Source organism: Kuraishia capsulata, genomic scaffold, assembly GCF_000576695.1.
Source record: "Kuraishia capsulata CBS 1993 genomic scaffold, Kuraishia_capsulata_scaffold_4, whole genome shotgun sequence".
Classification (NCBI taxonomy): Eukaryota; Fungi; Ascomycota; class Pichiomycetes; order Pichiales; family Pichiaceae; genus Kuraishia; species Kuraishia capsulata.
The window spans coordinates 1,349,748-1,375,139 of NW_019172953.1; the positions used below are offsets into that span (position 1 = coordinate 1,349,748).

The 25,392-nt window shown below is 46.8% G+C and overlaps 11 protein-coding genes across 11 annotated transcripts; 2 read left to right on the forward strand and 9 right to left on the reverse strand.

The window, feature by feature from the left end:
- Window positions 1-48: 48 nt before the first annotated feature.
- KUCA_T00003833001 (uncharacterized protein) lies at window positions 49-1,086 on the reverse strand (the record flags this gene model as incomplete). Its single annotated transcript, XM_022602288.1, has 1 exon — window positions 49-1,086. One exon carries the CDS (start codon window positions 1,084-1,086, stop codon window positions 49-51), a length of 1,038 nt encoding a protein of 345 aa, XP_022459846.1.
- A 397-nt stretch (window positions 1,087-1,483) lies between these two features.
- Window positions 1,484-6,266, forward strand: KUCA_T00003834001 (uncharacterized protein; the record flags this gene model as incomplete). Its single annotated transcript, XM_022602289.1, has 2 exons — window positions 1,484-1,509; window positions 1,646-6,266. The coding sequence occupies 2 exons, from the start codon at window positions 1,484-1,486 to the stop codon at window positions 6,264-6,266; spliced, it is 4,647 nt and encodes a 1,548-aa protein (XP_022459847.1).
- A 516-nt stretch (window positions 6,267-6,782) lies between these two features.
- On the reverse strand, window positions 6,783-7,094 carry KUCA_T00003835001 (uncharacterized protein; the record flags this gene model as incomplete). The annotated part of the gene is made up of 1 exon (XM_022602290.1): window positions 6,783-7,094. One exon carries the CDS (start codon window positions 7,092-7,094, stop codon window positions 6,783-6,785), a length of 312 nt encoding a protein of 103 aa, XP_022459848.1.
- Window positions 7,095-7,539: 445 nt separating this feature from the next.
- Window positions 7,540-7,929, forward strand: KUCA_T00003836001 (uncharacterized protein; the record flags this gene model as incomplete). The annotated part of the gene is made up of 1 exon (XM_022602291.1): window positions 7,540-7,929. The coding sequence occupies one exon, from the start codon at window positions 7,540-7,542 to the stop codon at window positions 7,927-7,929; it is 390 nt and encodes a 129-aa protein (XP_022459849.1).
- Window positions 7,930-9,119: 1,190 nt separating this feature from the next.
- KUCA_T00003837001 (uncharacterized protein) lies at window positions 9,120-11,318 on the reverse strand (the record flags this gene model as incomplete). The annotated part of the gene is made up of 1 exon (XM_022602292.1): window positions 9,120-11,318. The coding sequence occupies one exon, from the start codon at window positions 11,316-11,318 to the stop codon at window positions 9,120-9,122; it is 2,199 nt and encodes a 732-aa protein (XP_022459850.1).
- A 140-nt stretch (window positions 11,319-11,458) lies between these two features.
- On the reverse strand, window positions 11,459-13,792 carry KUCA_T00003838001 (uncharacterized protein; the record flags this gene model as incomplete). The annotated part of the gene is made up of 1 exon (XM_022602293.1): window positions 11,459-13,792. One exon carries the CDS (start codon window positions 13,790-13,792, stop codon window positions 11,459-11,461), a length of 2,334 nt encoding a protein of 777 aa, XP_022459851.1.
- A 2,513-nt stretch (window positions 13,793-16,305) lies between these two features.
- Window positions 16,306-18,435, reverse strand: KUCA_T00003839001 (uncharacterized protein; the record flags this gene model as incomplete). Its single annotated transcript, XM_022602294.1, has 1 exon — window positions 16,306-18,435. One exon carries the CDS (start codon window positions 18,433-18,435, stop codon window positions 16,306-16,308), a length of 2,130 nt encoding a protein of 709 aa, XP_022459852.1.
- A 555-nt stretch (window positions 18,436-18,990) lies between these two features.
- KUCA_T00003840001 (uncharacterized protein) lies at window positions 18,991-20,196 on the reverse strand (the record flags this gene model as incomplete). The annotated part of the gene is made up of 1 exon (XM_022602295.1): window positions 18,991-20,196. One exon carries the CDS (start codon window positions 20,194-20,196, stop codon window positions 18,991-18,993), a length of 1,206 nt encoding a protein of 401 aa, XP_022459853.1.
- Window positions 20,197-21,282: 1,086 nt separating this feature from the next.
- KUCA_T00003841001 (uncharacterized protein) lies at window positions 21,283-23,319 on the reverse strand (the record flags this gene model as incomplete). The annotated part of the gene is made up of 1 exon (XM_022602297.1): window positions 21,283-23,319. One exon carries the CDS (start codon window positions 23,317-23,319, stop codon window positions 21,283-21,285), a length of 2,037 nt encoding a protein of 678 aa, XP_022459854.1.
- A 153-nt stretch (window positions 23,320-23,472) lies between these two features.
- KUCA_T00003842001 (uncharacterized protein) lies at window positions 23,473-24,594 on the reverse strand (the record flags this gene model as incomplete). Its single annotated transcript, XM_022602298.1, has 1 exon — window positions 23,473-24,594. The coding sequence occupies one exon, from the start codon at window positions 24,592-24,594 to the stop codon at window positions 23,473-23,475; it is 1,122 nt and encodes a 373-aa protein (XP_022459855.1).
- Window positions 24,595-24,951: 357 nt separating this feature from the next.
- KUCA_T00003843001 (uncharacterized protein) lies at window positions 24,952-25,301 on the reverse strand (the record flags this gene model as incomplete). Its single annotated transcript, XM_022602299.1, has 2 exons — window positions 24,952-25,038; window positions 25,110-25,301. The coding sequence occupies 2 exons, from the start codon at window positions 25,299-25,301 to the stop codon at window positions 24,952-24,954; spliced, it is 279 nt and encodes a 92-aa protein (XP_022459856.1).
- Between the last annotated feature and the right edge of the window lie 91 nt (window positions 25,302-25,392).

Genomic DNA, 25,392 nt, shown 5'->3' on the forward strand with positions numbered 1-25,392 from the left:
CCTACCCTCCTGTTGGCAAACTGCAGTTTTCTGCTAGTGGGCTATTTTTCAAAACTGCTTTAGCTTGAAAAACAAAACTGATAACACCAGTCCAGATGTACAGAAGAAGATCAACTTTTGCCTATACTTTCGACTCTGATAATGGCTCATCTTGGCTTTCTCTAACAGTCCGATATCGGATCCAAGTTTCCCAATAAACTCCTTTTCCTGTCGCAAGACTTCCTTATAGGCCGACAACTTCGTGTCGAGTTCGCCCAGCACTCCAGACGTCTGTTTCTCAGTGGCCTCTTTGCTGGTGGTGAACTGAGAGTAATCCTTCTCCTTCAACACTTTCAAGTCCTCAGAAAGATCATTATACAATCCGTTGATCTCTCTGTTGAGATTATCAAGCTCCGTGTACTTGATCTGCAGCTGATCCATCAGCTGATGGTTCTCCATTTCAACCCTAGCGATTTTGTTTTTGATAGTATCCATCAGCAAAGTCTCCAGCCTGGCAACTTCTTTTCGCAAACTAAACTGCTCATCACGGTCACTAACTTCCTCCTCATTATCTGACAAGTGTGAAGGCTGAGCTGACGGCGTTAAGGGATCGAAATGGGAAGAAGTCCGGGAAGTTCTGCCCTCTGGCGATACGAAACTGAAGTTCAACGCGGCCTTGTTCTTGGAAGAAGGAGTGGAGTTCACACCACTACTCACGCTGGTATTCACCAACGAGGTCTGAGTTGAATTGACAGCTGGAGAATTGTAAAATTGCCGCACCAGTCTGCGTTTGTCTTTGTCGTTGTTGGAACTTTCCGTGAACAATGGGACCGAAGGATTCGATCTGTGCGCTTTGATCTTTGGAAGCTGAACATCGGAGGTTTGCAGAGAATTGTTTCTGTATGGATCCAACCTGGAAGAGCTGTAAGAAGAGGTAAACTTCCTTTCTAAGTCGTTGTGTTTCGAGAAGGAGTAATTCGCAGAGGAGACCGGGGCGTCGTGCGTAGGGGTCCTTAGTTCTTTTCCCAAAGGTCCCTCGTCCACCTCCGATTTCGTCCTCGTCAGCTCCGTACCCGGAGCCCGGAACTTTGTGGGTGTTCTGATCATGCGTATACGAGAATTGGCGGAGGGAGAACTGCTTGTCACTGACGGGTCCCCGATAAATAATGAAGACAAGAGTCTATCACAAATCACGTTTCCAGGTCGTGTTTTAACAAAGTAATGGCCGCATCAAGATCTTGTTGTTGACGGCACCGACGACGTGGCATCGGCGACTAATGGTGCCGGTCGCGACCCAGACACGAATCAAAGAGTTGTTTTGTTTCGCGAACCGTGTGACTACATAGAAGCACAGAGTCCAGGTTTGGGTTGATTTGAGTGGTTTGAAAGGTCCAGAGGGAGATATCCACTGTTCTAACTCTATTCAAATTGGTAACCCATCGATATCATTGCCTAGTGGTTTGTTGTTGAGATCTGTCAACGCTGTATCTGGCGATAATCAAATATGGCGACCACCTTTGAGCCGGGAACGTGAGTAACCCTACGAAAGCCCTTTTTTGAGGTCATTGAGGCTGAAATCATATGGCCAATCAAATGTTGTGATTTGGCTGTTGATTTGGTATGCTTTACAATGCTTTTCTCGAAACTAATACTAACGTGTTTTCAGCCGCTGTTGGGTACCCGATGATAAAGAAGGCTGGCTAGGTGTTGAAGTCACCAAAGCCTCCAATAACAACTCCAAGCACCAAATTGAGCTGGTCTCGGAAGACGGAAGAACTTTTAACATCGAAACTGCGAATTTGGACGAAACGAACACGGATTTGCCTATGCTGAGAAACCCCACTGAGGCTGTTGAAGATCTGACTGAATTGTCGTATCTAAACGAGCCTTCTGTTTTGAATGCCATTAAAGTCCGCTACTCTCAGTTTGAAATCTATACCTACTCCGGTATTGTGCTCATTGCGGCCAATCCATTCGAGAGAAACGATGAATTGTACGCTCCTCACAGGATTGAGAGGTATGCGGGAAAGAGAAGGGGCGAGGAGGAGCCCCATCTGTTTGCTATTGCCGAAGATGCTTACAGATGTATGAAGACCGATGGAAAGAATCAGTCTATTGTTGTTTCTGGTGAGTCAGGTGCTGGAAAGACGGTGTCTGCAAAGTACATCATGAGATACATGGCCTCTGTCGAGTCTGATGGCGATCATGAAATGTCTGAGGTTGAAAAGCAGATCTTGGCCACTAATCCTATCATGGAGGCTTTTGGTAATGCGAAAACCACTAGAAATGACAACTCTTCGAGATTCGGAAAGTACCTTGAGATCTTGTTCAACAAGGACACCGTCATCACCGGTGCCAGAATAAGAACTTATCTGCTGGAGCGCTCCAGGCTTGTTTTCCAGCCAAAGATTGAGAGAAATTACCATATTTTCTACCAGATCATGGAAGGGTTGGACCAAGACTCCAAGGAGAAATTCGGTCTTACCAAGACAGAAGATTTCCACTATTTGAACCAGGGTGGCATTCCACGAATTGCAGGTGTTGATGATGCCAAAGAATTCAAGGAGACTTCGGACGCTTTGAAACTTATTGGCGTTAACGAGGAAACACAGCTACAGATCTATAGGATGCTGGCGGCTTTGCTGCATCTGGGAAACATCGAGATTAAAAAGACCAGAAACGATGCCTTTTTGTCTGCTGATGAGCCAAGTTTGGTTAAAGCCTGTGAGCTTTTGGGATTGGATCCGAACAATTTCAGTAAGTGGATTGTAAAGAAGCAAATTACCACAAGATCCGAGAAGATCGTGTCAAATCTGAACTATCAACAGGCGATCGTTGCCAGAGACTCTGTTGCTAAGTACATATACTCTTCGCTTTTTGATTGGCTTGTGGAATACGTCAATGCCGATTTGTGTCCCCCAGCCGTTGCTGAGAATATCAAATCCTTCATTGGCGTATTGGATATTTACGGATTCGAGCATTTTGAGGTGAATTCTTTCGAGCAGTTCTGTATCAACTATGCCAACGAGAAGCTGCAACAAGAGTTTAACCAACACGTTTTCAAGCTCGAGCAAGAAGAGTACATACGGGAAGAGATCGAATGGTCCTTCATTGAGTTCTCCGACAACCAGCCTTGTATTAGTTTGATTGAGAACAAGCTTGGTGTGCTTTCACTCTTGGATGAGGAGTCTAGACTCCCTGCTGGTAATGATCAATCATGGGCTGACAAGATGTTCCAGACGCTCGCCAAACCACCTACTGACAAGGTCTTCAAGAAACCTAGATTTGGAAACAACAAGTTCATCGTTGCGCATTATGCCTTGGATGTTCCTTATGATGTGGAGGGTTTCATTGAGAAAAACAGAGATACAGTTTCAGAAGGTCATTTGGATGTCCTTGCTGCCACTTCTGACCCTCTTCTCAAACAGGTGTTGGAAACGGTTGAAAGGGCTGCCGAAAAGGTTGCTGCAGAGCAGGCAGCTAATGCTTCTGCTCGCCCAGGGAGAAAAGTTGTGAACAGAAAACCAACTTTGGGATCTATTTTCAAGGCTTCTTTGGTGGAGCTCATGGACACAATCAACTCCACCAATGTTCATTACATCAGATGTATAAAGCCCAACGAAGAGAAGAAAGCATGGGAGTTTGATCCGGTCATGGTTCTGTCGCAACTGAGGGCCTGTGGTGTTCTTGAAACGATTAAGATCTCATGTGCTGGATATCCCTCACGGTCTCCATATGCTGAATTTGCGAAGGCGTATTCGATTCTCTTACACTCGAGCGAGTGGCAGAAGTTTGTGACCGGATTCCCAAGCGAATCTGATGCCAGAAACTTGTGTCAGAAGATTTTGGCTGTGTCTATTGATGATCCAATGAAATACCAGCTTGGTAGCACTAAGATCTTTTTCAAGGCCGGAATTCTAGCTTTTTTGGAAAAGCTCCGTTCCCAAAAGGTTCACCGTTCTGCCGTTACTGTTCAGAAGTACATTAGAGGTTCAAACGCTCGTCGTGAGTATTCTGCAACGATGGCCTCTCTTGTGGCTACACAGTCTTTGGTGCGTGGCTTTCTGACGCGTGCCCGTGTCACTAGAGAAAGACAGCTTCACGCAGCTACGCTGCTTCAGACAATTTCGAGAGGCTTTTTGGCTAGAAAGAAGGTCAGCGCCGCATTGGTTTCAGTTATCAGAGTTCAATCTGTCGTCCGTGGTCATCAGACTAGACTCAGAGTGATGAGACAGCGTCACGAAGGTGCTGCTAGGTGCCTTCAAACTGTTTGGAGAACATATTCGGCCAAGCGTGCGTATGCAACCAAGATGCATTCTATTGTGTTGATTCAGAGTCTGATCCGCAGAAAGCATGCCATTGCAGAGCTCAAGCAGTTGAAGGTGGAATCCAAGTCGGTCGATCACATGAAGAAACTTCAGTACAACCTTGAAAACAAAATCATTGATTTGACCCAGCAGTTAACAGGCAAGAACGATAACATCAAGTCACTTGTTCGTGAGATTGAGAGTCTGAAACTGCTAGCGGAAGAAGGAAAGCAACACCAGGAGACCTTCAAGCAAAAAGAGGTAGAACACCAGAAGTCTTTGGACGTTGTCCATGCCACACACTTGGAGAAAGTGGGTGGCTTGACTGATGAGCTGGAACGGGCCAAGAAAGACCACGAAGAAGCTCAAAGCAAGATTAGCCAGTTGTTGGACGAGAAGACAAGTTTGAAGGAGGAGATTGAAGGTCACAAGAAAGAGCTCGACAGGGTGAAGCAATTGGCCCAAGACAAAGACGTCACCAACAGAGAACTCAATGTTACTGTTGAGAAGCTCAAGTCGGAACTTGAAGAGCTCACAAAGCAAATTCAAAGTGGAAGAGTTGCCAGTCTTGGTCCAAGCGCTGCCTCCAGAGGCATCATCAATGGTGGATCTCCAAGTATTTCGTGGAACTCGACTCATGATACCTACACGAGACCAGTTTCCTTCAACGGATCTTCGAATGGAGAGATTCCAAATGTTGAGGCAATTGAGACCGAGCTGTGGAACTCATACAGAGACACCAAGATCCTGCACAAGGAAATCATCGACGGTTTACTAAAGAACATGAAGCCTCCAGTTGCGACTGTTGCTCTTGAACTGACCAAGAAGGAGGTTCTGTTCCCTGCACGCATCATTATCATCATTCTGAGTGATATGTGGAGATTGGGATTGACTGGAGAGAGTGAGAAATTTTTGGGTGAAGTTCTTTCTGCCATTCAGACAGTTGTGGGAAGTCTGAAAGAAGACGATATTATCTCACATGGAGCTTTTTGGCTCACTAACACGCATGAGTTATACTCTTTCATTTGCTACGCTCAGTCTATGATTGTGGGAGATGAGAATGCCGCCAACTCCATGACCGAGGGTGAGTACGAGGAGTATCTTCAGCTGGTTGCTGTGATCAAGGAGGACTTTGAATCGCTGTCATACAATATTTACAACATGTGGATGAAGAGAATGCAAAAGATGCTGGAGAAGAGATGTATCTCAGCTGTTGTTCTGACCCAGTCTTTACCCGGTTTTACTGCCCCAGACAATCTGATGCAAAAGGTGTTCTCGAGCAGTTCCCAGTATAAAATGGATGACATTTTGACGTTTTTCAACCACGTTTACTGGTCAATGAAGGCCTATTTCATAGAGCCAAGCATTGTTAGCGAGGTGATAGTGGAACTGTTGAAGTTTGTGGATGCCTTCTGTTTCAATGATCTGATCATGAGACGTAGTTTCTTGTCCTGGAAACGTGGTCTACAGATAAACTACAACGTGACCAGACTCGAAGAATGGTGCAAGGGTCACGATATTCGTGAGGGATCTACCTACTTGGCCCATTTGTTGCAAGTGGCCAAACTGTTGCAACTGAGAAAAAACACTCCAGACGACATCGAGATAATCTATGAGATCTGTTATGCTTTGAAGCCAAGTCAGATCCAGAAGGTGGTCGCCAATTACTACATTGCCGATTACGAGACTCCGCTGCCCCCAGCTGTGTTGAAGGCTGTTGCCGATAAAGTCAAACAGCAGGGCGGAAATGCCACCCAGTACCTTGAGCCTGTTAACAACACTGGCAACTTCGAGGATCCTTTCAGGAAGATCGAGAAGAGGCCTTTTGCCAACGTCGAGGCCTACGTTCCATCCTATTTGAATGTGCCACACTTGAGGAGAATCATCGAGCTCGTTTCCAAGAACGCCATTGCTCAGCAGATGCTTGAGTCTGCTGAGAGTACTTTGGTCTCAAACGAGGAAGGGGTTGTTGCGAACTAGGAGTCCTAGAGTGCGAAACCATGGTTTTAGAAGGTAGTGTTATGGTGTGTTAGAAGGTGATATCATGGTCAGTTGATGGTGGTATCACTGCTGCCTAGACAGTGCTATTACGACCATCGCTATAAATGGCGCTTTCGTGTATGTATTTCAGTTCCTTTCCTATTTTCTGTTAATTATTTTCTGAGATAAGACCGAATCAGTAGACCCTTTCCACCCATCCTACATACAAACATCTACTTGTCACATTGAAGAACATTGATTAGACTCTACTGAGCAACTGTCAAGACTCGCGGTCTCTCTTCTCTGAGAGAATGCGAAAGCATAAAAAGGGTCAAACTGGGCGATAGCGTATGATGTAAAAATGGGAGTCCAGAAAGGGGCTGTAACATTTGAGGAGTGAGATAGTCATCGTGGATTTTGCACTATCCATTGAGTGGTTTGGTTTGTCTTTCAAATTATGCTTCAAGATCAATTCCCCCCCAAGTAAAAGCGAATCCTTCGGAATTCCTGCTAGCCTCAACTAAAATGAATCGCGATGGGTACAATGATCACTATTAGCAAAATGATGATCACCAAAGCCAAACACAGCTTCATCTTCAGATTTTTCATCCACATTCTCTTTCTCACCGTATTCGCACTTTTCCTAAAGGTGGACGCATTATTGGCCAACACGTTGGCTCTCTGGTCAACATCATCCAGAGCTTCTCCTCTCTCGGTAACCTTGTTCAGGTTATCACGCATGTTGCCCATGGCATTGTCCATCTCTTCCATCACTTTGGAAACATTTGACCTAGGTTGGTGTGGGTCATAAGGCACTGCACCTGACATCTCGATAAAGACTTTTGTGAATTATAAATTGGTTTCGCGCTAGTTTGATGCGTTGTTGATCAACTGTGGATCAAGTTCCGTGATATCCGCTGGAATGTAACGATTAATCAAATATACTGGACAAATATCCAGACAAAATATTCACACGAAACTGAGAAGATAAACTGAACAGAACTAACTATTCTGGCACTTCTTGAAGGTCTTAGCGGGAGTTGGTATGTGCCAAATGGCGAGGTGTCATTGCCTCAGAGAGGCACTGCTATTTTTCCGAAGGGGGTATTCCGAGGCTGATCACGTGAGTCCTTCCTCGGAATGAAGAAAATAGCTGACAGCTACATATGGAGCGATTATGAATGGTGCTGGATCTCTCCGTTCCCATTAGCCACAAGCTGATTATTGGTGTATATTTCGGGAATTTCTCGCAAATTCTTCATTCTGTGGCTAGATGCTTGCTCGTGTGAAGCCAGTATCATTGTCTCTGTCCATTTTCAGAACCCTATCTACCTCATCCATGTCTGCTGCCGCGGGGAAGTCCGCTGAATCGGGTCCGATCGAGCTATGCATTCGTTCCAAAATTCAAGATGCCCTCAAGCCGGTGTTTCTTGACATGGCCAACGATTCCTGGAAACACGCTCACCATGCTGGTATCCGTGGAGCCACTAACGTGACAGAGTCACACTTCAACGTTACCATCGTCTCTGATGAGTTCGAAGGGAAGAACCTCCCCGCAAGACACAGACTAGTTTACAAGTTGCTAGAAGAGGAGCTGAACGAGAAGGGAGTTCATGCCCTCCAATTGAAGACCAAGACGCCGAGGGAATGGGAGAAGGCATAGAAGAAGAGAACCTCCTGGAATGAGGGGGGGATCAGACAAGTTCGACCAGAGAACACCAACGAGTTGTCTGACTCACCGAAGATTGACCGACATTTAATAATACGTAGAATATTCTGACAATACTCCCATAAGTCCTCTAATACCGATCTTTCTCTCCATTTCCTCCAAGTAGTGCACAAACTAATAATCACGTGACGCGCGATAAAGGAGACGCTTGAGTTCAGAAGTCCTTCAACAAGACAAACCCTTTGTATCAAGTTCAATTTCTTACGGCCACTGCTTTAAATCTTCCAATGTCTGTCATACTAGCTTCAGCTGGCTATGACCATACTATAAGGTTCTGGGAAGCGTTGACGGGAGTGTGTTCCCGAACCATCCAACATAGCGATTCGCAAGTCAACAGGCTTGAGATAACCTCGGACAAAAAGTTCCTGGCAGCTGCTGGCCATCTACGGGTGCGACTTTATGACATCAAGACCACGAATCCTAACCCTGTGACTTCTTTTGAGGGCCACACGAACAATGTGACGTCGATCGCTTTCCAAGCGGATAACAAGTGGATGGTGTCGTCGAGTGAGGATGGCACTGTCAAGGTATGGGATGTGCGGGCGCCAAGTGTCCAGCGCAATTACAAGCACAATTGCCCTGTGAACGAAGTCGTCATACATCCGAATCAAGGAGAGCTGATATCGTGTGATCAGAACGGAAACGTGCGGATATGGGACCTTGGTGAGAACCAATGTACGCATCAGTTGATTCCCGAAGATGATGTTCCTGTGGCCTCGGTAAGTGTTGCCTCAGATGGAAGCATGTTGGTTGCCGGGAATAACAAGGGCAATTGTTATGTGTGGAAGATGTTCAACAACAGGGATGTGACGTCACTGCAGCCAATCACAAAGTTTCGTTCGCATTCCAAGTACATCACTCGGGTTTTACTCTCTTCGGATGTGAAACACCTGGCCACATGTTCTGCCGATCATACTACGCGGGTATGGTCTATTGACGATAACTTTGGAGCTGAAACCACACTCCGAGGCCACCAGAGATGGGTTTGGGATTGCGCTTTCAGTGCGGATTCGGCCTACTTGGTTACAGCATGCTCAGACCATTACGTGAGACTGTGGGACCTTTCTACGAGTGAGACGGTGAGACAATACAACGGACATAATAAGGGTGTAGTGTGTGTTGCTCTAAACGATGTCTGAGACGTGTTCATCCCTGAGGGGATGAGTAGGCGGGAACAGATTTCTGGTTTTTGTGAGGTGTGCGTGTGACCTGCACAGTCTTGTATACTCTGAGTTGACTCTAGACTCCATTCCGGGTGAACATGCGTGAAAAACGAGTTCTTTCAGCATGTCTCTGTCGCATTTAAGGCAGATGGGTTGGTGACGACGATCGGCATGGGCAAGGTTTCCACACAGATCTACCCCAGCATCAACCAGGATACACAGCTTTTTCAAAGAGATCATCATCTTGGAGTGACAGAGACCCTCGTTTATCCAATCCCTCGCATTTGTCTCGGTCATCGCCAACATAGCTCTCCTCCTATGCTCTATCTGGCTGATCACCATTGCCCTCTCCTTTGCCGCAAAACCTCTCTGGAAGCCTCTAGATTGGTACAGATACGCCTGTATAAAACAAACCAAAGCCGCCTGCCTTAGAATATTGCGAGATTCGGTTGTAAAGTAGGCTCTGTAGCAATCCAAAGTGTTGTTAATGTCATCTTCCACGAACTCAGATACAGCATCGATAACGCACCCAAAAGTGATAAAAAGACGCGAAACTCCGAGCTTCAAGGGGCTTACATCTTCTGCACAATCAGATCCAAATAATGAAACCAAATAGAACCGTAAGGAGTCAATTTTGTTGCAACCTATCGTGTTATCGTGGTACTCGACGAGCTGGTCGTACATTACCCTGAGGGGATAATGGTAGAGTGGGATCATTCCAGTACTGTTTGCAAGATTGAGGAGCTTGAGGCATTCCAAAAACGACTCGTGGGTTGTAATTGAATGTGCTCCAGTGACAACCTCGAGTTGGACATCAAAGACAGTTGGTGATGGTGGTGTCCTTGATGGTGATAATGATGATGATGTTCCCGTAACTCTTTCATTCTCTGCCCGTTTCATTTCCGCTTCAACTAACTCAGCTTCAAATGCCAAACACCTGTCAATAACATTTTTAACAACATTTGCAGAAGTGCTAAATTCGGTCCCGCAATTCTGGCATACTCTGTGCGAATTGGGCTTAACGGTGATCAATGCACCAGTCTCGAAATCGAACCCGTAAACTTGGATATGACAATTCGGGCAGTTACAGGAGTAAAACCGATCAACTTTTTGCTTGCACACAGAACAATTGCATTTGAAGAAGAATCTTGATTGCAGACCGTACCTTCTGAGTGCAGTGGGCATTGCGAGATAGCAATAGGTCACAGACAGTTCTGCGCCTGAAGGAATATCTCTTTGAGCTAAAAGAGTCATACTTCTTCCACTGAAGACTATTGCAATGTTTGGGTCACATGAATGGTTAATCAGAGAGAACATCGGGTCGAACATAAGCCCAATGGCTCCTTTCCTAGAGTCTTGCATCGTGGTAGCATTCACCATGATAATACACGCTAGACGTTCAAGCACCGATTTATCAAACTTGATTAGTAAACCAGGATTTTTGACCATGTTTGCAACAACTTCTGAGATTGAATTTGAGTCTCTGCCAATCTCGTCCTCGTGGGAAGTAAGCATGTCGAGTTGTTGCGCGAACTTCAGATCGTGCTTGTAGAGCAGTGCCATCAGGCAAACAAGCTTTTCCTCGGAAGTCAAAACTGTTTTGATATCTTTGTGTGTCAATGCCAAAGTTGAGAGCTTACATTCCAGCGAATGAGGAGTGCGGTGCTGCCATTGACAGGCGCTAGAGCAGTACAATGCGTTACAGCGTTGACACGTTACACGCTCATTCTGGGAAATGCTTCCCGCGCAATTGGAACACAGTTGGACACCTGTATCTAGCACAGAAAGCTTACTGACAACCTCGCAAATGATTTCGCCTTGGACAACAACGTTAATACTCAACACCAACGCATACACCACCTCTTCATACTTACCAGCGTGAAAGGGCCTACTGACCCCGATACCCCGCCTGTGGTACCCGCGTTCGGTCTGTCTTAAAAACAAGGTGCCTGGAAATCCAAATAAGTCCTCATCAGTAATTTCGCTCATTATTGACACCCTTTCTTCCTCCATTAGAAACAGTCTATCTCCACTGCCCCAGGCGCTTAGTTGAAGGCCATATATGTGCGGCGTCAGATCAACCTCCACACTACCATAGCGCATATATGCACAGCCCTGATTTATGCAAAGTGTATTCTGGATATGTATCGTATGGAACATACAGCTGTATATAAGTCAAAAGGCGCAATTTTTGCCTGTACGAATAGAATCAAAAGACAATTATGTAGCGAGCGGCCCACATAGGTCCTACCGGACAGTGGTACCGCCAACTTGGAATGCTCTCTATCAGTGTCATGCGGTCACATACCGTACTTCTTTTGCAGCAGGTCTACGTCTCCGCCCTCATCCATGGTATACAGCGGACTGGCATTACCAGAACGACTGCTAGGAACTGTGATAGGTTGAAACTTGTCGCGTTTGTCAAGCGGGGCAAAATTCGCGGGTGGAACCATCTCAAGGAACCCACCCAGCTCTGCACACCAGCCAAGCCATTCGTCAATCCAGCACCGAAAAACCCACCATGCTCCAAACCCCTCACCACCAGCTAGCGATATTTCACGCAAAGCCGCCGTTAGGATCGTGCTAGTGCACAAGAGAATAAGTCTTGGGGCCACATCAGGGAATCGTTTGGGAATGGACAGCAGGAAGAGCCCAATCTTTTGGGCCAATGCATCGGGATCTACTGTAGAACCATTGGATGATTGCTCAACCTCGCGGAAAAGATCCGGAACTTCCACATTCAACAGATCAATGACCTTCTTAGAGTTTTCACCCTGACAAGGTAGCTCCTTAAGAACGAGCTCTGTGAAATCCACCGAGTTCTGCCAGTTCTTCATCATAAGCTCGCGGTCTTGTGCGCCCATCAATACCCTTGTGGCAGTATCTCTGGCCTCAGCCACTCTTACGAGACGCGAAACAAGTCTCGTGAACCTAACAGCTACCCTTACCTTAGCGTGGAGCAACGTTCCAGGAAGGTTCAAAGCTCCGATTTTCTCAGGGAACCGGGCAGAAACGGCCTTGAGTTGCTTCAAAACTGGAAGCGGAACACTTTGGAGTGTGAGTTTGGCCAGCATCCTCATGATGGCCCGATAAAGAACTAGATCGCATTCTACGACCCATGGAACCAAGGCATCCATCGTTAACACCTTGAAAACCGATGGGTTTAGCCCCACCACAAACGTATTGATGCAATTGAACAGGTACTTTACCTGCATATAACGAAGAGCATCGAAAACGTTGACACATTGAGCTTTGTAGAGAGCTGCCAGGGCAATGGCAGAGTCTGTGTCCCCAACTTTGGGCAAATATGCAAAAATCGAGGGCAACTCGAGCAATTGGGCAGTATCGTCAAATTCCTCAGATCGGAAGATGTCAGGTTTGAAGCTGAGTTCGGCACCCACAAGCTCAGACTGACCCGAGTAGTCTGATACCAAGGATACAGAGGTCATGGAGATGCTGGATCCAGGCGAGTCTGTACCAGTGGTATGCGGAGCCTGTGAAGCATGCGAAGCGTGAGAAGGAGTTGTCGAAAATGGAGATCCATAGGGCGAAACCAAAGGAGAGTTGTTGGCAGAATCCACCAAGCGAGCATCCACCTCAAAACCTTCGACGAACCGAATTCCAGAATAATGGTACCGGGAACGAGCCCGATTTCCCAGTCTTCTCGCAGTGACCTGAGGAAACCACACCTTGACGAGTTTTCCAAAGGAAGCCGCACTTAAGGGCGTGAGACCGTGGCCAGAACACAATGAGGCATAGCACCCATAAAGAGTTGATCTAGCCAAAACTGCCTTCGGGGACGTCTCAACAGATCTCATCAGAAAAACAAGGCCAAAAACCTGACGCTTGCGATCCTTTGAAAGCGATTCCTCGCCGTTTCGGCGCCTATCGGAACCAGCTAACCGCGCGTCTATTTCTCGAAGCTCTGCTCCAAGTTCTTCATACGCAACGCCTGCGGCTTCAAAAGTGAGTTCTCGCAACTCGCGCTCGACTTTTTCAAAATTGTTGACTCGCTTGTCCTTCTGTAGCTTCCTGTAGCGGTTAACCTGCCTTCCAGCGCGGGATACAGGCGTTTCGACCATGGAATCAGTTGGCGAACTAGTCGCTGAATATCCGTTTGCGGATGGAGCCGAAAACGAGTTGGCTCGATTATGCAAACCGGCAACTCCACTTGCCCCGGCAGAAATCCAGCCCTGACTGGCTTGAGAGGAATGATGGCGATGGTGAGACACCGGGTACAGAAACTCCTGCTTCACCGGAAGGACTGGCTGAAGATGGTCCATTTTTTCGGGAAAAGTGTAGTCTAGCCGTTGTTGTTGAACTTGAGAGATCTGCTGGAGCGGTTGCTGATACTGGATCGGGAGCTGAGCAGATCCAGGAGGGAGATATCCTGAGTACAACTGGTTGTTGGCCGTTGGAGGCCTGGCCATGGGCAACATTGGCTGGTAGACTTGCTGTTGCTGTTGCTGCTGTTGTTGCTGCTGCTCTGATTGATGATGCTGTTGTGGATGCTGTTGCTGTGAGTATTGCAATCCCACATTCATGTAGGGCAATTGTTGTTGTTGCTGGTGCGGGCTATACTGCGTCGAGCCGTCTTCCTGGTTGGAAGGCATGATGTTCTGATCCGTACTCATGCGGATATAGTATGCAGATTGTGTATAAAAAAAAGAAACAGGAGAATTCAGCAGGAGATTCTGATAGATAATACTTTGGTTTTGCTCTGAAGGTTGGTATTGGAGGTGGTGATTTAGGCTTTGTCTTCGTATATCCTTGCAGGGTGAATGTTTCAGAATGATGAAGCCAAAAAGCACCGACGACACCTGAAAAATGGTCAATCAAAGGAAATTAATGAATTGACAAGGCCTCAATTAGAAAACTTGGAATAAGATCAACAGATCTCAAAAGTTCACAGGGAGATCAATCCGTTTCTGGGACCAAGGCGCAGAAAAGCCTGTTATGCGCAAAGTCTCGAGGACGAGGTGATTAGAGATCACGGGCACTTCTGGCTGCAAACTGAGGATTTGCGGGTCCAGAGCACTTTTGCAAGACGAACCAGAAGTAAGGGTTGCTGCTCTTAGGGGCTTTCCTGCTAATTGGGCGAATTGGCGGGTTGGAGCCAAATTCCGGGCAGATCAACAACCCAGGGTTTTTTTCCAAAAGCGAGCGAGCGAGGGGTCTTTTGGCAGACGGGATGGACACGCCAGCTTACGAGGATACTCCCGGTTACGAAGTGTCTGGCTAAACTTTTAAAAATATTTTTGAAGGTATTAAGTTTCAATGAGTAAAGAACAGAGCTGATTTGTCCCTGATTTGCCTTGGAAGGGAAGTGACAAATTGCTGGTCTGAAGCGCTTGATCTGTCCAGATCAAGTATTCAGCGCTTAATACTGGGGTCTACTGTGGAGATACTTGGGCGCTTACCGTTGAGAACAATGTGAAGGGGTTTTAGAACGGCCGGTAACGAGCTCTAAAATTACTCAAAATGCTCGTTGGTGTTCAATTGATATATTTCCCGAATATTCGCTAGTTTTTGTGCTTCACGGTCAAGACCGGTTAGCTGTAGCATTTTTGATAACCCTTAGGGCGCCGAAATTGGCATGAGCCATGGGCTGATTCACATGATATCCCTGAAATCTACCAAGTTTTTGTATTTTCCGCCTTTTGCTGCAAAATGTGTTGTATCATGACGCACGGAACCCAAATTTGGTATCAAATTTCTTTCGCTGCACAGATGGGTACGTTAGTCGCATATTGTCGATCGCGAGGTGATGAAATCTTTCGGCAGTCCAAAACCTAAATGCCAGGAGAAACTTTAGCTGTAACCTTTGAAGTAATTTTGAAGTGCATTTCCGTTTAAAAAAATATCACAATTAGACTTGTTTCACTTGCTGAGGAGCCCCGGAGGGCCTGTTTCCCAATCATGCCAGAGCCAACTGGACCAGCAGGTCTGCTCATTGTTAGCTAGGCATGTGCTAGTGGGGCTCCCTAAAGTGCGTCTCCACAGCTACCGGCGATCTCTGCATCAACATGCGTTACAAACATTTGGTCAATTTTGTTGGAACACCATACCCGTTATGATGACAATTTGAAAACAATGCGCATTTTGAGGGAAAGATTTGGCATAAGAGTTAAATACGACACGGGGCATACCAGTTAGTCTGAGCCGCACCGATTGTGGCAGTTGGTATGGAGCTGGATCGACATGGTGCCAAAGTTGTATATATCTGGAGTTGAAGGGGTCGTGCTGTTTTGATTTGAAAATTTATAGGACGGTTCTTCATATTACCAATTTATTTTGTTTTGGTGTTGAGTCAATATCATCTGTTTTCCGTAAAAATGCATGAACACTGCGACTGCATTATTGCCATGGCTGCCATTCAAGCATTACCATCTTCCAATGAGAGGCACTGTATGAGTATTACTTCAACCAAAAGATAGGTACGTTGCACCTTTCATGAACTGCCATGGTACAGAGCAATAATAAAGCATGTCTCACCAACTTCCTCTACAAGGCTCCTGCAGAACTGTGTAAGTGAAAAAGCCGGTGTTGAATTATCACATTATTTTAAGTGCTTGTAATCTTCCAACATGGCCAGCATGAATCCAAATCACTGCGCCTGATCTTAATTAGTTCTGGTCTCCTAAGAGCGCCATATTTAGTTCGGGGGCACTTTTAAGATCGTCACCTGCAGGGTCATGTACGTCTTGCTGCACGATCTTGATCTGAACATTCCCCTTGATGCCGTCCGAATTGCATATTGGAAAGATACTCATTTAGGTAAAAGGACATCATTAAAGAGATTGGCTCAATTTGGAATAAAATTTAGCTCACTCGACAGGCTGAGCATGGCAAAAACCACCCATTCCACCGGAGGCACAAAAGAACACTGAAGGTTCTGGGCGAAGTTTCGGTACCGCAAGCTTAATCGAGGTAATCTTTGCGCATATAGAGAGATAACAGCACTTACAAAAAGCTAAAGTTGCATAATTAATCTCATAATCAAGATTCAAGTGCTGTTATGGGGTTTGGAAAACTCACCACCTAAGTTACATCAAAGAGTCAGTCCCGTTGCCTCTTCGCTTGTTAGATCTCCTACAGACTCCTCAAAATTGGCTTAATATTACAGATTACAAAAAATTACACATGATCACCTCCCATCAATCAACTGATTATCGATATTATCATTATCACCGCTCATCATCATCTGGCCATGAGGTAGAGAGTCGTACTGAACTCGCCTGCGTTTGTTCATAGACTCCATCCCATTGATCTTCTCATGGCCCAAATCCTTGCCGTTGCGGTAATCTTTCAGGAAAATGTCGTTGGTCTCCTGCAGATATGTACTGGCAAATGTCACAAACTTCTCTGCACTCTTGGAGTAGCGTTTGGCCACATTTGGGTTTGAGAAAAACGGCTTCAGCCGGTTCAAGATCAACCTTCCGATCTCCTTCGAGTCCTCGGGATCTAATGCCGGGTCTTGGTCGACTGATTTATGTGAGGGAAGGATTCCGCTTAGCGAATCGACCAGCTGCGTTGTTGCAAGGCCACCAAGGGTCTCGTCGGTATCGTTAGGATTCTGAACCGCACTGGCAGCAATACTGAGCGCCATGGCTGCATCTTGGGTTGATGGCGTGGATCTCCTTCCAGAGACGTCAATGCCATTATCGTATTCACCGTCATCAGCAGCGACATCCAGTCTCTCATCGTCAAGGACCTCACGTTTCACGAGACGCACTATGTCGAGGTCAGTGAGATGCTCATACCTCACGTCCTCCTCTTCAGGGAAGAGGTAATCGTCCAGAATTACCCCCGACCGCGACGGATTTAAGATCGAGTCGTTGAGCCAGCCCTTCTCCAAGAAAAAGTTGAAGATGTTCAGAATATGGGATTCTTTCGTAGTGTCGCGCAACGCATATCCAGCCTGGCCCCCACCGTTCACGTTCCCCTGGGGTCCAAAAATGCCACTGTTGCGGAAAGAGGCAGATATCACCAGATCGTTGAACTTCAGCGAAGACCAAGTGTGGGAGATAGTGGCGATGATTTCGTCCTTGCTCAAAGTGAACAAATCTGCGGCAGAGTCGTCGTCGAGACCCACAAGCGTGCGCTTTAGCGCATTTTGGAGGAAGGAGTGTTTCACGTCTGTCTTGAAAATGCGGCCAATCCCAAAGTCAAGGGGCCGGTATAACTCCTTATTGAGCCCAGAGGTATAGTAGCACAGATCGATGCATCGAAGTCGGTCCGTGGGGAAGATGTGCGCTGGGAGATCGTCAAGCAGTAGTACAGCACGTTGCCCCAGGGTCTTCGCAATATGATCATCAATATAGGCAACATACTGGGCAAAAATCTCGCTAGAAAGTAGTCCCGTTTTGGAGTGGAATATGGTTGGTATGCCCGAATGGCGCGAGCTTTGAGCATCGGTAACGATCATCGGGTCAAAAACGACTGACCCATCCGTGTTGCAGCAAATCCCAGCAATTACACGCTCAGAGGGGTCTGTCAAGCTGAGCTCGTGAGATTGTTTGGCAATGTTGGGCTTGAAGGCAGAGGGTTTGGTATGGAACGCAAACTCGTCAATGGCAAAGATCTGGTGGGGCTGGTACCGCGAAAGTGTGTGCGACAATTTCTTAAACTCATCGTTTATGGTTCCCACGTTAGAGATGGCCTGCTGTGACAAAAACGTGGACATAAGCTCTTTTTTCAGAGAATTGCGCTTCTTGAAGTGGTGCAACCATCCGTTTGACTTTGGAGGAAGCGGATCCAGCTGCGGCAGATCGTGGTATAGCTTATAGAAATCCGACCACTTGGTCAGAAGCTCGCGTTCGGTTGCCGTGGAAGATTCGTTTGCCAATTGTTCGTAGTATATTTCCAAACACCTGTTGATCTCGGGGTCGCGAAACTTGGGCCGCGTCTTGTATAGCTTGTTGTTGTTCAGAGTGAGATTCTTATAATCCTGTCTGAGTCTCTTCTCGCCCAGAACCCACCTGTTCATCGTGGACTTTGTGATGGAAAATTCGCCCAGCTGGCGAAAGAAGTTGACAGTATGTTGCTGGCACTTCTTCTCGGACGAGTTGTGGTAGTCCAGGACGCGAATCTTCTGCTCCAGCGTTGCACGAGGCAACTTGGAGTTGTCAAACGAAAGTCCGCTGGTATCAGTCAAATTAACACTCTGGTCAGATTCGTGCTGCTGTTGCTGTTGTTGTTGCTGTTGCTGCTGGTTCGCGGCTGAAGACGATTGGAGATCGACCAGTCCCGACTGGCGGAACTGCGTAGAACTCATTTCGATCGCGTGACTTGGTATCAATTCGTGACTGGAATATCAGGGAAAACTGATGACAAAGAACGGATCTTTCCAAGCGGCGACAGAGCTGTTGATTGTGTGGAGAAAGGAAGCGTTGTTGCGATTGTTTGTCTGTTTGAAAATGCCTGTGGAGACCTTTTCGCAGAACGGGAGGTTGGTCGCAAGCTCCCTGTTCTGAGGTGTGGGTGGGGCACGACCGAGGTTCAAAGGTTGCAGGATTGGGATTGCTCCCGTTTTGGTGAAGGGACATACGGCTAAATGAACTGAAACTTTTTTGCAGTTCGAAATTTTAGTGGCAGTTAGACGGAGATTATCATTAGGCAATGACTTTGGATTTAAAAGATTAGTCAATAAAAAGTCCTATAACCAAGACAGGAGTAGGAATGGCAAGTGTAGAGTAGCAAAACCGTAGCGAGAAGAACACCGGAGATAGAAAAACGGGGGAGGAGGTGAAAAAAATCAGAGTTTAAAAGGAGAACCCACCAATTGTAGAAATATAGCAATATCAGAGACCTGGCAATGTAGGTGCGAGGTTCAGAAAATCCGGTCAGAGTCATTTTCAGTCAGCTGCTGATCAAGGCTTCGGAAAGGACCCTCCTTTCCTAAATTCAAAAACGTCCCTGTGCCCACCTTGTGAGAGTCAGGGGTCCTGCTGAACCTTGGGGATGGTGTGAAAAGGTTCACATAATCGCTCATACTGAACCCGGGCGTCTTAGGCCCCACCTGGAGCTTGTGGTGACGACCTGGTGTGTTTGGTGCGGCGGGAGTCGCAAACCGCGAGTGCTGGGGAGAAGAAGAATGCTGAATCAATATCTGATTCGTAGTCGAAGCTGAGCCACTTTGAGCCCCATTCGAACTGCCATTTGCGTGATGCTGATTGGCTGCCTTGATCGGGTCCGGAGAAGCCATATTGGCCGCATCGGGCCGGGGCGGCGTAGAATTCAAATTTTGAAAAGAAAGCGTCTTCGGGCTCGTGACAGCATTCCTGGAGCCATTGTACGAAGTATCTCTATCCTTGTGGTAGGCCGGGGAAGGTGATGTTGCCAGAAACATCAGCAGGTCAGCACCCTCCTCCTGGTCATTTTCATACCTGCCAGCTGAGCTGGAACCTATCGCTTGATTGGCGAGAAGTCTAGACGATAGTGAGGTCGGAGTTTTGAACTCGTAAGGATGGCGGATAAGCTTGGCCTTGGGCGTAGCGAAGATGGCGTTTTGCAATGCAGACTGGGCTGAACCCTCTTCAAGCTCCTTTCCAGGCGTCCTAGCCATTTCGGGTGTAGTAGCTGTTGCAAGTTGAGCTCGTGAGCTCATTGGGGGAGTTTGCGGAACAGCCGGTGTGGAATTAGACTCTCTGAACACCGGTGACGAGGAAAGGTTTCCGTTGTGATGTTTCTTCGAGGGTGACACGTAGTCGTCCGTCTCGTTATCGTGATCATTCTCATCATTCTGTGTGTCTAGTTCCTTCTCGTGAGCTGACCGGCGTTTTCTCTGCGCGGATGACGGCACGAAAACAGGATCCCTTAGTGGATTCGCCGGCGAAGACGGCAACGAGCTGTCAGACCGACTCGGAAGGTCCACAGGAATACCATTATCGATTCTAGCCTTGATCCCAGCCTTGAGAAGCTTTGAGCGCAACTGTCTAGTGATTCGGGCGATTTCGGCTCGTTTCAGGATGTTTTCTGCAATGATGTCTTCCTGGTCCTTGTCCAGGCCGCTAGCTGAGGGGCCCACTTTGTTCATTCTGAAGTGGTGATGGGGTGAAACTGAAGTAACTGTGTGATGAAGATCAAATAAGTCTTTTAAAACCCTGAACGGATGGTTTAGACCGAAAACCAAGGGATTTGCACTTAGTGCGAGATGAGGCTAGCCACGGCCAAATGAAAAATCAGCCTCGGCAATCAGAGATTCGGTGGGTGTGATCCTCAAAGCTTTGGGGTCCAAACAGTGGAAGGAATTCAAGCTTCGTGAAATTGGGCGACTGATCCAGTTGTTTTAACTCTCTTCAAGACGTTGTGGCGTGAGGTGTTAGGGGTGGTTGACAGCTAAAGAGGCCGTACAGTCTGGAAGGGGGCATCGGCTGGACGCAGCGGACGCGAAAAAATGCACAATTTCCCTTTTGGGACAAATGGGCTGTCGAGACGCGACTCATGCGGGATTGGTGGAGGCATTGGTGGAGGCAGTAAAAACGGTTACAAAAGAGTTATAGTATCGAGCTGTTTAGTGGAAACAAAGCAATATAGTGATTATTCTGTGTTTTATCCTTTCTAATATATATTGGCGTAGTTTTGACTCCAATCGTGTAGTGGAAATGATTTGGTCACCAGACCTCTCAATAGGTGGGTGTTCGCTGAGATGGAACGCACATCATTTGTCCCAGTAGAGGTGGGTGAAAATTGCGCTAAATGAGGCAACCGAAAGAGGTGATGGTTCAAAATGGCTTATTATGTTGTATAATCGATGGCTGATTATGGTACTAATTGCCGAGTTCAGCCATATGTCAGAGTTTTATAGGCCAAGCCTTAATGGTATGACTGACGCACTCTAAAGGAATTAGCCTATTATAATAATGATTTCAGTAGTATCTCGCTCCCGTCAGTTGACCAATTAGCCCTGATTTTGGACGCCCACCAATACTAGTCTCTGTGGATGGTCCACGTCCGGTTCGCTTCGAACGACAACGAATTGATGGTTGGAGTAGCTTCTGAAGGTCATGCGTTATCACCAGCTGTCACAAGTGCATGAATCATGCAATTTCCACCAGTTGTGCCACTTTTGCAAGTTTCTTGCCGTCTAATGACCTGTCTTCCAGTCTCATGTTCAATCTTTTCAGACTAACCCGCTAAGTGTTAATCGCTCTAGAAACGACTGAAGATCCTCTTTCGCAATCTCGATGATCGAGCTCTCAAAACTATCAATTCTTGCCTTGGTGCTGGTGGTATTTGCAACTTCCTGGAACGCCAAAGAAAATGTGTTCAGCATGGCGATATTGTCAGCCTCTTCAGCAGACGTACGGTGCTTGGGAGGCAACCCACACACCAGATAGGTATCAGTCTCTGTATCCAGCGAAGCAATGATCAAGGGAAGTGCAGAAGCGTCTATTTCCATGCAGGAGTCCAATATCCAATTTCCCAGTTTTGTAAGCATCAAGGGATTACGGAACACCTTTGAGGCACCCATGGTGCGGATCTCGATAGCTGCATCAATTTGGTCATGGCCCTTTCCGTCTTTGGCCGTGTCACTGATAGACGCACCCGAAGCAAAATCGCCCTTTAGAACCACTAAACGAAACACGCGAAGATCCTTGATCATCTTCTTTTGGAAGATTTCCAGGCCTTTGTCAAAAACAAACTTCTGCTGCCATTTGGCGATCTGCAGTCCACGTTGGATGGCCTTAAAGTCGGCCAGGGCATCAAAAGACTTCCAGAAATTCACCACATACTGAGATTCCCGCCTGGCAATCAACTGGTCAATATCTTTATCGGGTTCTTCAGTTGCACCATTGGAAGTACCGCCGCGCCGCCTCTTTTCCATCTCTTCCTCTTCCTCTCCGGCATCGTATTCCAGTAATGCTGTCACAGATTCTACGAATTCTGATGCACTTACCGACCCATGGTACCCGTAATTTCTCAGAAACCCATCTCGGATCACGTAATCGTATTTTTGCAGATGCTGAGCAAGCATGTCAGGAAGTTTGCGTTTTAGATCGACATCCACATAGTACCAATTCTGGTAAGCCGAAGTCAACGAAATGCCCATCCGCGCAAACAAAGTGTTTAGTTTTTTCTTTCCCTCGGCCGTGTAGAGCTGAAGCTTGGAATTCACGTATGATGAGTAGAAGAACGAATTGTAGAGGTTCCAGTGTCGCAGCAGAAAGAGCGAGTAATCCTTATCAATGGTCACATTCGTAGAGTCAGCGCTCTTCTTTGATCCACTTACAAATCCTGTTGAAGCGGATGAGTTGTTTTCCAATCTCTTGACTTCATCTTTCAGCAGTGGAAGACACCGGTCATACAGTGCACTATACTGGGAGTTTAACGACGTAGTCCCAATGATAGTGAACCACAGATACTCCAAGCTGGTCTCTCCAATAGTGGATAGCATGGAGTACACCTGGAGGGTCACTGGTGTCGTTATAGTGGTGCCCTGGTTGTAGTATGCGTCAATCACCTTCTCGTTGGAGGTGACCATCCTCTTCTTGGAAATCTTTCCGTTGCCAGATTTGCGTCTTTTTCGTGACTCCTGACTTCCATCGAGTTCATCGTCGTCATCGGTGTCAGAATTGGCGTCTTCTTCCTCGTCCCCGCCATCTTCACTTTCCTCACCTTCTTCATCCTCACCTTCATCATCGCTACCTATAGATACCAAAACGTCATACGCGGCCCTTTCATTCTCCAAGTTCGTGTCAACCCCTCCATCATCAAAACACGTAATTATCTTGGAACCAAACAGGTTGTCCAAATTCCACGGCCGATGGCCATCAATGATGTAGACTTGACGTGTGAACCGAAAGCTAGTTTGGCCGTTTTCGTCGTAGACAACACTTTCAGCATCAACCAACTGTTGAGGATCAATCTCCAGATAACTCTCAACGTCTATCATTCCACCGCAACCAAGGAAAATCACATTGGAGACATCTGCATCCAGAGCACTAAACTTCTTCTTCAGGTCAGCATATCCAACCACGGGAATCAGCTGATACGCTATCAAATTCTTCTTGAACAATATCGACAGCATTCTGGACGCACATATCGCGTCTATGCTCAAACATGAGGCAAATATCACCACTTTGCACGTCGAATGAGACAATGAAGTCTGCTTGATGGCCTGAAATGCTTTGGCAAACTCCGTCGGTATGAGGTACATGGTTGTTCTCTCAAAAACGTGGGATGTACGCGAAATGGTTCAATTCTCACTCTCTAACTCTGCTACACCTGAGTTCTCACCAAAATTCCATGGTGGTATGGCAATAAAGGAACACTATTTACAATAAGAGCTATCTATTCAGCCCGACGCGTTTCAACCAGCGTGCGTGGGCCGAACAAAACCACGGGCTTCATCACGTGACTGTGCGGCTTTTACCTTGGCCCGACGTTCCAGCTTCTCTCTTTCTTCGGTAACGTTTGATATGAAGTTCGCATCTCGTTTGCTGTGCAGCAAGATCACACTTTGTTCATTGGTTGTCATGTGGAGCTCATTCTGGATCTGCAAGATTATGATCTTGGCTTTGATGTCCAGGCGGATACCACTGGTGAGCATTTCCTTTAGTAATTGAGCAACCAACGTGGTATTTGAAGTGTTTTTCCACACAAGTGATAGCATTGAGACGTAAACGTAGCTGTCACAACCATGAACATACAACTCCTGGGTGCACTTCTCTGATCCAGCTCGCATGCTGTCTCTGCGGATGGACTCGAAGATGTATCTGGCTTCTTCAAAGCTGCCAAAGTCGTTCACCAATGATGTGAGCCCAAACTCAAGCAGCGTGGATATGCTCTCTCTGCATACCAGTGGTTCTAGTGGTGTGTCCAGCGACTTGGCACGGATTTCGCTCAAACTCGTCTTCTTCGTGAACGGAGTTGTACGAGACTCCTGCTTGAATTCCTCTATAATATTTTCTCTGATAAACGTCACCATTTCATCGTCGGTACGAATGGTCTCGTTTATAGCATCAAAAGATGGCTGGAGGGCACCAATCATCTGCTTTCTGGCCTCTTCCCTCTTCTCGAAATCTGCATCTGTAAGCGTCTCTGCGCGGATCGGACTAGAAAAATGAGGCGTCTCTACAAGCGGATTCGAAGCTGAGCTCAACACATCCATTAACGTAGCCTTTTCCCGCTCCGGGTTGTATGACCTCTCTGAGATGTGAGCCACATTGCTTTCCAGGTCCTTAAACAGATCCCTCATCATTCCATCATCCCGCTTGAAATCCGTTTTCAGAGTATCATCAGACGCAGATGAATATGTCTCCTTGGACCAGTCATCTAACAGTTCGTCAAGGGCGTTCCCCACGAAGAGCTGTTGCGAGCTGGTGCTTGTTTTGTCAGTGGCTTCACCGGAACTGACAAGTCGTCTGAAGGACCCTAACACCAAATTTGAGTTATAGCAGCGCGCTGTCCTCGGTATCCTTGACAAAAACATTTCTGTTTCGTGGTTTAGAGGACAAGTGGAGAAGAGTAAAACATGTGGAGAGAGCCAAGTTGAAAATTCAATCTTTAGTATTGGGCGACCGTAGATCAAATGACAGATGTAGCCCCCAGGACGAATTCAAATGGTGAAATCTACGACATCCGCAAGAGATATTTCCAATATTTGGCTTATTTTTAGTTTATTCCAACCAGTTTATAATTCTGGTCTCTCTCATGATTGGTTATTGCGATATATACACTGTAGACCACTCTCCTTCTGGTCTGCGTTGGACACAGCCAACGCTCAATAAAACCTCTGTTTTGTTTCAAACTCGTCTGATCCTGCTTCGTTTTCTCAGCTTAACTCTTTCTAATCATGGCCACTTCCGTTGATCTTTGGCTTCAATCTGGCAGCATGGTAGTTCAAAGAGTCGTAAGACGCACCTCTGTTTTTGGGCTGTAATTGCAAATATCGTTAGTAAACAACATATATCGAGCAAAGCAGATGCAAAGAAATTCAAAGCTTACCATATTCACCATGCAGTTGCTCAGCTTATTCTCTAAAGGATTGCAGATGGCAGAGCCCTCTCCGTTGGACGCCCAGCAGTTCAGCAGCGACGCCAGCATCACGTAACAGGGGTTCTTGTTGACCACTGAGGCCTTCTTGGTGTCGACACGTAGCCTCGGCAGAGGAGGCAATTTGGGCACTTTGGCAGACATATTGTGATGTGTGGAAAATGCTTGGTATTTTGAGGTCAGAGTCTCGTTTCCTCGACTGAAAAGTTCCATCGCCAGGTGATGGGGTTACCCG